Source organism: Prunus dulcis, chromosome 6 (genome assembly GCF_902201215.1).
Source record: "Prunus dulcis chromosome 6, ALMONDv2, whole genome shotgun sequence".
NCBI lineage: Eukaryota > Viridiplantae > Streptophyta > Magnoliopsida > Rosales > Rosaceae > Prunus > Prunus dulcis.
The window spans coordinates 25,585,994-25,600,046 of record NC_047655.1 but is presented as its reverse complement, the minus strand read 5'-3'; the positions used below and the strand labels follow the sequence as shown (position 1 = coordinate 25,600,046).

The following is a 14,053-nucleotide window of genomic DNA, read 5'->3' as shown; positions in this document are numbered from 1 at the left end:
TATACAATCCCTTACGCAATATGAGATTCCACTGGTGGACAAGGCCCCTAATTATGCAACACTAAGCTCTAATATATTATCTATAAATTGATGATTTTAAAGTCAATTTTCATTTATAACCATGCTCATTGCCGTAGCTTACAATAATATATATTAAAATAAACCAAATCCCAATTCCATGATTAATCCCACTTAAAAAAATTAATCCATGATTAACAAATGCTGATAAGTGCAGGTTTGTATTGTTCTCAATAATTAAAAAATAAATAAAAAATTAATTTTGTCTAGGGTCAAGTCAAGACTCGAAAAAAAATACCGAACCATACCATATGTACACCTCCATAATTCCAAAACTTACACTACCCCCTGCCCCTTCCCCGCAATAATGTGACTCCTTTTATGGACAATGCTCCAAAACCCAGAATAATAATGTTCTATATTGGCTTAATTAGTTGGCAATTGTTGATACCTTTCCAAGGGGGAAGGCCAACACAATGCTCCCACGCTTCTCTCTCTCTCTCTCTTACGACTCTTTTTTCTCTCACGCATAAGTCATAACGTTGTTGAGCTTCTAAGATAAAAACGATATGGTGTGGGACAAAAGTTATAGTGCACGCAACATTAGGTAGGGCAAGCAGCAATTTCAGTCATTTAATTATACAATCAAAACAACAGTTACAAAATTAATCTAAGGAACTATAACAAGTGTAAGCTTCAACATGATACAAAAGCACAAATGCAACTCCTTTGTCAAACTGTTAACCTCAAATTCTTAGGTTAGGCATTGTTTCAGTGTTTTTTATTTTAATTTTAGATTGGCCCTTATACGTGACATAAGTAGATTGGTGGAGAAACCATTTTGGTTAAATCTCGCCATGCTAATATTTTTGTGTAAGTTGAATAACACACGTGAGGTCTTTCTGTGATTAGAGTCTAAAGACTATAAGACCTTGCACTTTGCCAGTATAATTATAGCTAGCTAGCCCTAATCTCTCATCAGAGCTTTATCAATGTGGTTTATGGATTTGCAGGCTGAAACCCAATTCATTTGCAATCCAGAAGGACTAGGACCCAAATGTAAAAGGCTTTAAAGTATAAGCCCATGAATGCAAAAAACATGGGCTAGCTTGAGGGTTGGACAAGCCCACAAGGCAAAGAAGATTTGGTCTTGAACTGAGCTTTATTATATTCAAAATATTCTTTGAATAGTTGACAACGTTTTCAAAATCAACGTACGTAACAATGACACTGAGCTTGGTCAAAGAAAATACGTGTGATGTTAAATTAGTCTCTGGACAGACCTTGACCAATTCATTTTCACCATCGGGTTGGGTTGCTTGTTTCAAACGGATTCGGACTGTATTGGCCGGCTTAGGCAGCTTCTAATATCTAAAATCTATATTGGGATTTTTCTTCTTCTAGGTTTGGGTGTGGTGGCGGGTTTTAATTTGATATTCTATTAACGAACAAGTTACAAGTTGAGTTGCACGATTTGATTAACTATACCTTCTCCTTTTGTTTAATTCAGGAGATGCCAATATAGAAGAAGATAATTAGGCACTAAGACAAGAGTAATCAAAACTTAAAACCAATATATTTCTTGTTAAAAATTTAATAAAGTTTGAGATCAATCCCCCCATATATATATCTCTGACTTGTTGCTTACTTACTTTTTTTTCACTAAACGGTAATAAATTATCTTTAAACTTTGTAATCACTCCTCATAAAGAGGTTACGCGGCTACCAACACTCTTTCTATAAATACTTAACAACAAATTTATTATTCGCATGAATTTTAAAATAATTATCACAAAAAAGGAAAATAAATAATACCTTTTAATATGCGTGATTCAATAGAGAATTATAATCATGAAATTGAAAAATTCTTAAACGAATGATGAATTTATATTTTAAAGCACAATATTACCTTAAACTCGCCTAAGATGATCGCTAATATGTGCCCCAAGAGTTTTGCTTTCTCCTTAAAAACCGCCATAATTCCACATTTTAGTCAAAATCTGTCCTCCTTGGTGTGACTTGGGACCATCCACTGTACTTTGATTATTCTGCATCCCTTTGACAAACATGTGTGGATTATGCAATGCAAATTCTTGACTTAAAGGAGGGTAGTTAATTTGGCATGTAAAAAGTGCCCCTACTAATATTCCTCTTGATTTTGCTTATTTAAATCTCCAATTAAACCCTTTTTTTATAATTGCTTTCAAGCCATTTAGCTAGAGATAATGATTTGGATTAGGCATATGAATCCTCTTAAGAAATTCATATTCCTCTGACACCTTACAGCCCTCCATTCGCTTATACCGCAGACTCAGAGTCCTTTACCAAACCGACCATTCCAAACCCGGTTCACCTCACTCCTTCACAAACCGGCCCAACCGGGCGGTCCAGTGCTTGCTTATATAATTTGTTTTCCTTACATTCTCTCATTTTCTTCTCCATCTCTCTTATCTTTTTCTCCTTCTCCCTCATCGTAGTCTCTTTTTCGCTGTTAGCAACGAAAACGATAAAACAAGCTTCACGGCCGGTGCGACCCGAATCCAAATCCGGACCTTGAAAGCGGCGGCTCCTATTAAGCTTCGAAAATTGGGCCCTCATTCCGATAACTTATCATCGACATGAACTTCGAATCTGTAAGTATCCGAATCGCTCCCATTTGATTGACGTGCAGCTCAGAGTCTTTAAAACCTTAAAATTGATTCATTTGTCGAGCTTTTTTGGTGCTCCTGCGGTTGTTCAACCATTAATGGCGGATTATCTTTTTCCCTGTTTTTGCATTTCTTGAAGGGGTTCGAGATTTTAGTGCTGTTAGGGTTCTTGGGACGCTGAGAAAATTGGTTCTTGCTATTCGATTTGAGCGGGATATTAGGGCTACGGTTTCCGATTGGGAGCATTGCTTGGGAAGTTTTCTGTGTGATTCCTAGGGTTTTAATTGTTCGAATTCGAGACGGGGAAGATAGGCGTATGCTAGAGGATAATGTGTATACTTTGTGTAATTCAGAAGTGGTCTCGCCGGGTCGCTACAATGCTTCCTTGGTTAGTTATTCCATTAATAGGACTATGGGCCCTCTCTCAGCTTCTACCACCAGCTTTTCGATTTGAGATAACTTCGCCCAGACTCGCTTGTGTTTTTGTGCTCTTGGTTACTCTCTTCTGGTATGAGATTTTGATGCCTCAGCTTTCGGCTTGGCGGGTGCGGAGGAATGCAAGGCTTAGGGAGAGGAAGAGGTTTGAGGCAATAGAATTGCAAAAGCTGAGGAAAACAGCAACCAGGCGGTGTCGGAACTGCTTGACTCCGTATAGGGATCAGAATCCTGGTGGTGGTCGATTTATGTGTTCGTATTGTGGACATATATCAAAAAGACCGGTTCTTGACTTACCTGTGCTACCGGGGATGGGACTTTCGAATTCCGGGATTATCAAGGAATTAGTTGGAAAAGGTGGAAAAATATTGAATGGTAAGGTGTGGTCTGAAAATGGGTGGATGTGTGGCCAAGATTGGTTGGAGAATGGCAATTGGGTCAGTGGTTCTATGGCAGGGAAGTCTAGCTATTGGACGAAGGACGGGAGCAGTGTTTTTGGAGGGGATGAGAATTGTTTGGCTGAGAAGTCTTATTCAGGTGTTGTTATTTTTGCCTGCAAGCTACTGACGTCTTTTTTCTTGAGTGTTAGATGGCTTTGGAGAAAGGTTTTTAGGATTAGTACATCAGGGGAAGATGATGCATCTGATGAGCATAAAGGTATGTTGGCCAAGAGGGGCGAAAATGGGACCAACTTGAATGAGAGCAGAGGAGAAAAAGCTCGCAGAAAAGCTGAAGAGAAGAGACAGGCTAGGATAGAGAAGGAGCTTTTAGAGGAGGAAGAGAGAAAGCAGAGGGAGGAAGTTGCGAGGTTGGTGGAGGAACGTAGGAGACTTAGGGATGAGAAAAAGGAAGCAGAAAGAGATCGTGGGAAAACATCACCACCTGCGAGGGAGAAAGATAACAAGAAGGAAGCAGAAAAGAAACGGCAGGAAAGAAGGAAAGAGAAAGACAAGGGTTCTAGCAAGAGCAATTCTGATGTAGAAGAGCTGGAAAAGAGAGCAGGTAAGGAAAGTGAACGGAAGCGGGACTTTGACAAGAAGAGTGACATTGATCGCCGGGAACATCTGAAATCCGGGGTAGATTTTCTGAAGGGACAAAGCACAGAGACAGCCCAGAGTATAAAAAATGCATCTGCAACCAATTTTGATAGGGGAAATGCTGGATCTAGGTACCTGGACTGTATGAGGGGTACAATTTTTAATTCTTCAAAGGCATTTAGCGGAGGTAGTTTCTTTGGAAAGGGTGTTAATACTACAGTGACAAAAGAAACCAAATCTAGCATTTCTGCAGATCAAGTCCATAGTCATGCCCATAAGAGGGATTTATGTCCACCTGACCGTATAGCTGCGAGACCTCTTATGAATGGAGATGATAAGAGTATCCACCGCCCTGTAAGTTTCTTGCTTTATACCTCATTTTTATATACCTTTTCATCTCACTGCTTAAATATGTTATTCAGTACCCTACCTAAGTTCTAAGGTAGGGATTATGTAATTATAATTTTCATGGAAAATATAGATGATTATAATCTCATGGAAGTTATAGATAATTATAGTTTTCATTGAAATTATAGATATTGATGATGCACTTGAGTTTGTTGGTTATGCCATATATCTAAAAGCTTAGCCTTGACTTTCTGAGCATTTACCAATGTGATTATATGAACTTCAACAGTTCTACAACTTACACGGATTGAGGGTCAATTTCTGTTTCCTTTACTACGAAATCTTATTCCTACACTTGCGCTGTTGGAACTTTCAAACCAATAAGCTACAAAGTGAAACATTAGTTTCAAGTTTCATTGCCTCATTAATGATAATGATGCATAATATAACACTATATAGGTGAAGTAAATAAGTGTTATAACGTGATCCATTGAATGCAGGTTAACTCAGAACCACAGCCAGGGACTGCACCTAAAAAATCATGGCAGCAATTGTTTACTCGGTCATCGTCTGTGCCTTCATCCTCAAGTGCAAATGTAATAAGTAGGCCAAATTCAATGTTCCAAACAGAAGTTCAAAGTCCTCAATTATCTGGTCAGTCCTCGTCAATGCAATCGTTTGATAATCCAATCAATTTTGGGCTGCCATCTCCATTCACTATATCTACGACCTATCCAAAAGAATCCTCTACCAGTTTAGGTTTTTCCCCTGCAATTGAACCCATGTTCCCTCGCATTGGAGAAGGGCATCATGAACTTATACCTGAGGAGCCAGAGCTTTTTGAAGACCCATGTTACGTCCCCGATCCAGTATCCTTGCTTGGGCCCGTTTCTGAGTCACTTGATAATTTTCAACTGGACATGGGTGCTGGCTTTGTGAAAGATATGGGATTGGAGAGGCCTCGCACATTGAAGAATGGATCTGCTTCTTCTGAAGTCAACAAGCCATCTCCTATTGAGTCACCGATGTCACGAGAAAAGCATAATAATTCCAATCGCTTCCCAAGTACCCCAAAGGCTCAGGATATGCATGCTTTACCCCTAGATGATGCAAATGCAAATGATAAGGGAACATGGCAAATGTGGAACAGTTGTCCTCTTGGTCAGGAAGGTCTAGGTTTTGCAGGTGGGCCACCCAGCTGGCTTCTACCTCCAGAACTGAACAGATCTAACAAGGATGATCTTATGCACCCTTCGTCCCAGAAACCAATGGTGTCACTATTTGCAACAGAAGATCAGGGTATTTCTGGCTCTCATTCTCCTCAGAGTCGGAGCATCTTTCTTGGTAATGGCCAGAATGGCGGAGCTTTTAGCCCTGTTACTGGTTCCAGTGATCATGATCCTTGGTCACAGAAAGCGTTTTTTCCACCATTGTCAACTGCTGAAAACCATTATCCTCTCAAACCTCCAGACGAAACTACTAAGAATGATCTGATTTTTGGGAGTCCCAGAAGATCTACCACCAACCATCCATTTGAGATGTCTCCAGCAAACTGTTGGTCCAAGTAAGTGCATCATACTCATCCTCCGTATTTGTAACTGTTGGTTTCTAAATGTTGCTTGTTATGTCATTCATAAAGCTTTTGTAGATTATTTATGGTGGGTTTGCTGTTACCTTGTAAAATGGTGAGGTGTAGAGGTTAGGAATATTTGTTCTTGCCTGAAGCAAAGAGTGTCAACTAGAAACAAATAGTGAATCAGGAAGGGCAACTGGGGAAAAAAAAAACTACACCTCCTTTTGTTTTGGTCGAAATAACTTCATTAAAACAACAAGAACAGGATACAAAGCATCAAGCCAATGCTTGCAAAATATGACAACCTACACCAGGATAGAAGAAACTAAACTCAACCAAGTTTAGATACAGATACTCATCCCAGCTACAAAAATCATTAAGAGGACAAACTAGGAGGACAAGGCAGCCTATCCGAGACAAGAACCCGACCAGAGCCTACACCCCTTAATGCAGCATAATCCGGTATAACACTAGGATGGACGTCGGAGTCCTAATGTGCTAAATAAGGGTTTGGATGTGAACAGTATATAGCTTGATGTTGTAGTTGATAGATGGTTGTTGTGGAAGTAATTTATTGTTTAAATGGCTTGTGTCTTTGTTTTTGGTATTTTCCAAGCTTTTTATGGGATGAATTTGAGTTTTACCATGTCATGGGATGAAGGTGGTATGGGGTTTTCATGGATACCATAGGCCAAAGCCAAAAGATGTAACTCAATTAAAGTTGTCTGGGGTACCCCTGAAATATTCATTGGCCAGTATAAGCATTTATTCTTTTGAATGGTTGCACTCTTAGTAGATTGGTGCAAGCTTATAACCAAGTCATGGGGTTCTGTGATTGGTTTGGATTTCTTTGTGGTGTTTAATGTTAAATAAGATTGATTGTTTGAAAATGGTTTCGAGTGCAACTTGGATGATGTTGATCTAATTCTTGTTTGGCTTTTGTATTTGTTGACAGAAAGGAATGGGATGAATGCGTAGCAGTTCAGGGCACAGGGGAAGGTGTTGGAAAGCCATCTGCGTTGAGGCCTCATATCAGGGGACTATATCCCACCCCAGATGTACAGTCGCTTTGGTGATTTAATTGAAAACAGAAAAAATGAGAAAGATTATGAGGGACTTTAAAAAAAAAAAACCAAGAAAAGAACAGACCTCCTGTACTAGTGAGTGGCAAATAGCCTCTTTTGGGTGGAGAGTTTAGAATACTGGACACATTGTATCTTCCTGCTCTTCTTTATAAGGGAGATTGATGTTTACTTACATTAGCGTTGGATAGGATACCACGTGACATGCATGCGTTTATGATCAGGTAACGGCTATGCGTCACTATTCCGATTCAACTAGTTTCTTTTGTTTCTTTGGAGAAAGGGTGAAAGGGCAAAAGGGGGTGTTTCTTCTTCTATGGAGATTTCTAAATTTTGCACAATGGTTGCTTTGTCCTTCCCCCCTTCATTGTCAAACCGTGAATGGGTGTCTTGTAACATACTAAGGGAACCTGTTTAGAGAAGTAAACAACGCAACTAATTAATCCAGATTAATCTTTTCTCTTCGTATTTTTGTATTTTACTGAGAATGGTAAAATGGTGTTGAGAATCTGAAACATGCTGAGGTGGAGGTAAGATGGCCATCGATGATGCAGGTTTTTTGGGTGCCTTTCTGTTGACTACTTGGTCGAAAAGGAAAAAGCATGATGCAGGGCTCTGCTTGGTCTCATATGTTGTGAAGCATATCTTAGAACCTAATGTTTCTAGTTCCATCCATCCTACTCCGCTGCCCTGTTAAGCTACTGCCTATATGGTTGAAACTCTGAACTGTTCATATGTTATATGCTCTTACATTTTGGCTGAGAGTTGATACCTCTCATGCTCCATAAATTCCCGAAACTCTGGTTCCAATGGCCATCTTAATAGTATTTTACCTGGAATTATCTCTACACGTCTTGATGTTGGTATCAAATTACAATGAGGATTATCTAAGAATCCAAGAGAGCGATTATCACACAACATCCGAAGAGCGACATAATGAGAACATGATTAAACTAAACACGAAGATGAGGAAGCTGATGAAATTAACAAAAGATCCAAAATTGTTTATGCCCGAGGGGGACTAATGGGATTGTCATCGATTCAGGCTCTCAATTTTCTATGTTCATTAAGAAAGCTCACCAGACCTTGAGCAACAAACAAGTGCCACAATTTACCCTTCTCTAGATTGCAATCCAAATGCAAAATCACATTGCAAATTAATTTATAGAACATGTATACTATCTTTCATGAACTTTTCTTGCATATCTCGATATTTATTGAGGTTTATGGGTTTTTATATACTCGTTGGAAAATTTCACCCAAAAATTTAGATTTGAGGCTCTTGTTTTGAATTAATTCCCCCACTGATTTGAGTTAATTTTCATATGAAAGTAACAATTATAAGAGGCAAATTTAAGCTAAAAATTTCAGAACAATGGCCGACTTGATAGGGCTATATAGGCCCGACCCATGAGCCAAAAAATACTTGGCCCTTGAGTAGGGCATGTGCTTAGTTTATTTAAGATAGGGCTAGCTCGCCCTCATCAAGTCTTAGGGGTTAAAGTTTATTTAAGATAGGAATGACCTGGCTTGACCCATTTTACGAGCCTAGATGTGATGCTTCAAATCTATTAGGGCACTTTCAGCGGCCAGCCTTGAGCAGGGTAGGAGGGGGCTCAAGCCCCATTTCCACGTTTCAGTGGGCTTCAGCAACCCAGGCTGTTGGTGGCCTTCACAAGCCTGAACAGGCCCGAAGGCAAGAACAGTCTGGTCTGTTGCCTGGGTTTGTTGACGTTAGCAAAGAAAAAAAAAATCTGAAAAAATACTAAAAATTTCAGAATTTTTTAAAAATAAATACTTAGTCATATTCTTCACTTTTCACACCAAAACTCTATACAAATTCCTCTCCTCACATGTTATGTGAATAGTGGTTGCCATGACAATAGGTGGAAACACCACAAGTCTTTTGCAAGGACTGCCACTGTTCACATGAATAGTAATAGCCCTTGCCTTACCCTTACCATTTATCATAACAAATAGGTGGAAGTGCTCTTAAATAACACAACCAATTTTAAAGGAGAGAAAACGGGAGCACCCAATGCTAATTCTGTGAGGGAATTTGAGGTAATTGATACCATTAAAACCCAATTGGAAAGCCTCTTCTAAAGGTGGTCTCTTGTGCTGACATCTTGGCCGTTGATGCCAGGGACTCTATTGTTGTAGTAAGCCAACAATTCTTCAATATAATTTAATTACGTCATAATATGTTCTTCTTTTATTTTTGGCCTAACTATAATGAAATTGTTTAAGGATGCCTGCCAGGCTTTCACCAACTAAACCATGGATATTGCTATTTAAACTTTTTCTAAAATACTCGAAACAAAAATATAAAAAATGTATAAAATAAATAAAAAAAGGTTTCCGACCTGCCGGATTCGAACCAGCGACCTAAGGATGCCTGCCAGGCTTTTACCAACTACAGTCCTCCGCTCTACCAACTGAGCTAAGGTCGGTTCTTGTTAATACGACTAGCATTTGCATACTTAGTCGCTACAAAAGCATTTTTATTGAAGCCCAAAAATATGGCGGAAGTTGGCCCCTTGAGATTCTTTACGTTGCTTGGCTTACGTTATTCTCTAAACGCGTCAAACGTTGTTGAAACAAATCCGTCCAACACTCGGTAATCCCAAACCCCTATTAATCCGATTTCCCAATCCAGTTTGCATTAGGAGAAGACATACTGCTCTTTAAATATCCATAAGCCACAATCACAATCACATCTCTCTCTACCTCACTCTGGCAAGGGCAACTAGTGTTGGTGTGTAAGTTCAAGAAAACAAGAACAAAAGCAAGAAAGAAAGAATGTGTCCGCTGAGGTTCATACTCGTCTTCTTGTCTGCCATAGTGGCAGGATTCTTCGTCATGAGGAATCTCACATTCAACCCCGACCTTGAAAACTTGTTCCTCTCAGATTCTGCTTCTACTTCTGATCAGCTTCAAGATCAATCTACATACCCCTCCTCCTCATCCAAGGCTGTATGTGCTGCTGCATCGGGATTCTGGACGTTCATTGACATGGCAAGTGGACGCTACCTTTGGAAGACTTTTGTGTCTTCTTCTTCTTCTTCCACAGCTTGATTGGTTTTAGTTGTTGTTGCAGCTCTCATCGGTTGTCTTTGATTTCCTTGCTGTACTTACATGATGTGTAATTTTTTTATTCTCGGTTTCCATTACTTGTGTTAGAAATGTACCCACGATTCAATTTAGTATGAAAAGTTTTTTGTCTTTACATGAATTTTAATGGACCTTGAAAGCTTTTCACAAATGCATTCACAATACACAGAGAGACATGCTCTGCTTACTGCTGTATATATGAAACAAAAAGAACATGCCACTAAAACAGAAACAAATTTGACATATCACCGGGTGAGAGTTTAAAACCAAAAGTAAAAAAAAAAAGTAAGAGCAAATATTTCATCTTATGGATGCACATCATCCACACTGAATCAAGGCAAGTCAAATTCTTGCATTCATTGTACTTTGTAATCGCCACAATGATCAACGCTTCTCAACAATAAACCAACAAAGTACACATCATCACATACTACAATTAAATCTACCACCGTTTCTTCCCCTTGTTATGAATCCTGGGGTGAGACCACTTGCACAGGGAGTGCCAGAGAAGGCTGCTGCTCTTGCTGCCCTAGTTGGGGTGGCTCTTGCTGCTCTTCTGGTTCCTCCTGCTGCGGCTGCCCTAGTTGTGGCGGCTCTTGTTGTTGTTCTTGCTGCGGCTGCTCCCCTTGCCAATTCCAAACAATGTCCTTCAGAGCTGGTCTAATATCCTTTTTCATGACCTTTTGATACTCTAATGTATCTCCACTACACTTCTTCACTTCCACCAAATGAAAAAACGGGGTGATCTCGAAGATTTCAGTTTCAATGCCCAACACCCCCTTCCTGCCTTCAGTGGATCCTTCCATTTTCAACAACCCTCCATCCCTCTTCTTTATTTTCAGTCTCAGACACTTTGCAATGTCCTCCAGCTTAGAGATGATGGTTGGGGCTGTTTTGTTGGATGTAAACCGCACTTCCTTTTTCTGTTCAGTCTGCTCAAACAACCCTGACAAGTCAAAGCCTGCGGAGTAGGAGATGATATCAAAAGCATTCAAGTTAGACGGCTTTGCTAATTCTTGCTTTGACTCCACTGTAGAATTGCTACCTTCGCTAGGTCCAAAAATTGCATCAACATCCAGAGGGGCTGGCTCTTTCACTGGTACTTCAGCAATTACAGGTTTTTGGACCAGGCCCTTCCGGAACCAAGAATTCTGCATAATTTTGGCCATAGATATCCGAGTTTTTGGATTCGGGTCCAAGATCTTCGACAGCAACTTCCGTACCTCTGGAGAAAACCAGTTAGGGAATTTAAAGTCGCCCTTACCAATCTTCCTATACATCTCCATCAGATTTGAATCGTGAAACGGAAGATAGCCAGCCAACAGAACATACAATATCACCCCACATGACCAAATGTCAGCTTTAGTACCATCATAGCCTTTCCTGTTTATTACTTCTGGAGCAACATATGCAGGGGTCCCACAGGTTGTATGAAGCAACCCATCTTGGCGCTTAGATTCACCAAGGGCGCTCAATCCAAAATCTGAAACCTTTAGATTTTCATTTTCATCCAAAAGTAGGTTTTCTGGTTTCAGATCTCGATGGCAGATGCCTCGACTATGGCAGTAATCGACAGCACTGATCAGCTGTTGAAAATATTTCCTAGCAACATCCTCCTTTAGCTTTCCTTTGGAAACCTTGTTGAAGAGCTCACCACCTTTAACATACTCCATGACAAAGTAAATCTTGGTTTTGCTGGCCATTACCTCATAAAGCTCCACAACATTGGGATGTCTAATTAGTCGCATGACGGAAATTTCTCGCTTAATCTGATCAATCATCCCAACCTTCAAGACCCTTTCTTTATCAATTATCTTAATTGCCACACTGATGCCAGTTTTAAGGTTCCTTGCATGGTGTACCTTGGCAAAGGTTCCTTGGCCTAATAATCGCCCCATTTCATACCGCTGCATCAACACACTCCCTTTGTTTTCCATTTAAGGCTACTATTCTTGTACACAGCAGAAGCTACTTCTACCTGATAGCGTAGTATATAATACAGAAACTATATTCTCAAGAACGTAAAAGTTCAACCATCCTCATAGACATCATGTTTTGATAAGGTGTGGCCCCCTAAATTTCTTGCTGCATTGGGCATTTGAGCATAGAATCTGAATGGACTGTGGGTTTGTTCAGTCTCATCATTGATGAACAAGGGCAGCTCAAACAGAGCTACAACCTCATCAATCAGTAATGGAGAGTTGTCAACTTTGAAGCACATCTTTCAGCATTCCCTGGTTTTCTTCTTTGATAACCCAGAGAAAACTGAAGAAGATGAAGTAGATGAAACTTAGGCGGACGAGAAACCAGATAGCAATCAGTTAAAGCTTTCCAACTCCCCAATAAATATATCAGATTTTGACCTGAGAGAATAAAGGAAAGAAATGATCTTTGAGCCTTCACATGCCTAAACTTGGTGCGTGATTCACAATAGAATTTGAAAAAGAATGCATATTATTCGCAATAAATAATAACAATTCTGTCAAGCAAGCTTTAACATTTCACAATATTGTCAGTTTATGCATCATTCTATTGGCAAGCTATGAACTTCAGCAAGTATTTCTACATCTTAAAAACAGTGTTAGAAAAATCGGCCTAGGCGGGTCAAAATTTTTTTTCTTCCTGATTTTAGAAGAGAAACAGGACTTCATAATACGATAAGGAAATTGGAAACCACCTGCCTTCCATTGCTTAAACTCATATCAATTTCCCAGATTCAATTTTCAAGGGAACCAAACAAGAAAATATTGAGAAACAAAAACTGATAATAAACAAAATTTCATAGTTTTATAGGAGCAATAAGAACCAGCTAGAATTGAAGAAAAGATTTGAACTTTACCTTGAAATTCGAGTAGAAATTCTCTCACAGTTGATGCAGAAGAGAATTGGAACACAATGAGGCGAGAGGTTGGAATGTTTATGGTTTTGGTTGAGTTGAGTTGAGCTTTAATAGGAAAAGCCAAAACCCTATGGCCCTCCCTCTAGTGCGCTGTGTACCTCTTGTTTCTGCGCAGCCTAACGCGCCAGCGCCAACCAATAATTACTTCTCCTTTGTCTTCTTCAACCCTCCCGTCCTGAGATGAGATTACAGGAAAGCCACTCACTTGTTCACATATACAAGACAAAGGTGTCACCTTTTTTATATTAATTTAAAAAAAAATCAGATTTATATTATTAAATCCCAATAAATATATAAGATTTACATTATTAAATCCCAATGAAGCTATGGTATTAAAGTATTAATACATTGAACCAATGAAGGTTTGTTGAGTTGGTAAAGTCTTTGTACTGTATGTAGTTCAATTAGTGTTTGAGTCTCGCTACCAGCCGTTCTTATTGATATGCAATATGTAATTCTCTACATAAATTTATACTAATGTCAACTGGCAGTTGGATGCCACGCATAGGTCATTCCGGTTCGAAGTTGTGGATATAACATGACACTAATAATGAGAGTAGCCAATCTCTCTCTAAATTTTTTTTTATAAAGAAAAAAAAAAGGCATTAATACATTGGATTACTAAAAAAATCATAACTTTGTTTGCTTAAGCAAGTCCCAGGACCCATGTTTTCAACTTTTGTATGTGCCACTACCTTATATTAAACTCTTTTTAATTGGATGCTAGCTAACTCTTAATCATTGATTTGCAAGTGGCATCATTTTAATAGTCAAATTCATCATAATTCAATTCTCCTATACATACTAATAACACTCATAATTTGCTCACCTAATAAAGCTAAAAAACTAAGTTTTATTTTATGTGGAAAAACAAAAAGATGGGAAGAAAATTCAAACTT

At 39.2% G+C, this 14,053-nt stretch overlaps 2 protein-coding genes and 1 non-coding gene across 4 annotated transcripts; 1 reads left to right on the top strand and 2 right to left on the bottom strand.

The window, feature by feature from the left end:
* Positions 1–2,443: 2,443 nt before the first annotated feature.
* On the top strand, positions 2,444–7,605 carry LOC117631461 (stress response protein NST1-like). 2 transcript variants are annotated; one of them, XM_034364620.1, is made up of 4 exons: positions 2,444–2,651; positions 2,806–4,492; positions 4,987–6,050; positions 7,015–7,605. In XM_034364620.1, exons 2-4 carry the CDS (start codon positions 2,996–2,998, stop codon positions 7,133–7,135), a joined length of 2,682 nt encoding a protein of 893 aa, XP_034220511.1. In that variant the 5' UTR covers positions 2,444–2,651; positions 2,806–2,995; the 3' UTR covers positions 7,136–7,605. The 2 variants fall into 2 exon arrangements, with proteins under 2 accessions (XP_034220511.1, XP_034220512.1); XM_034364621.1 differs by having other exon boundaries at positions 2,444–4,492; positions 7,015–7,482.
* Positions 7,606–9,501: 1,896 nt separating this feature from the next.
* Positions 9,502–9,594, bottom strand: TRNAY-GUA. The gene is made up of 2 exons: positions 9,558–9,594; positions 9,502–9,537 (listed from the first exon to the last, which is right to left on the bottom strand). It is a non-coding gene; the product is annotated as a tRNA-Tyr (tRNA).
* An 882-nt stretch (positions 9,595–10,476) lies between these two features.
* LOC117631462 (CBL-interacting protein kinase 2-like) lies at positions 10,477–13,365 on the bottom strand. The gene is made up of 2 exons (XM_034364622.1): positions 13,095–13,365; positions 10,477–12,618 (listed from the first exon to the last, which is right to left on the bottom strand). Exon 2 carries the CDS (start codon positions 12,190–12,192, stop codon positions 10,720–10,722), a length of 1,473 nt encoding a protein of 490 aa, XP_034220513.1. The 5' UTR covers positions 12,193–12,618; positions 13,095–13,365; the 3' UTR covers positions 10,477–10,719.
* Positions 13,366–14,053: the final 688 nt, after the last annotated feature.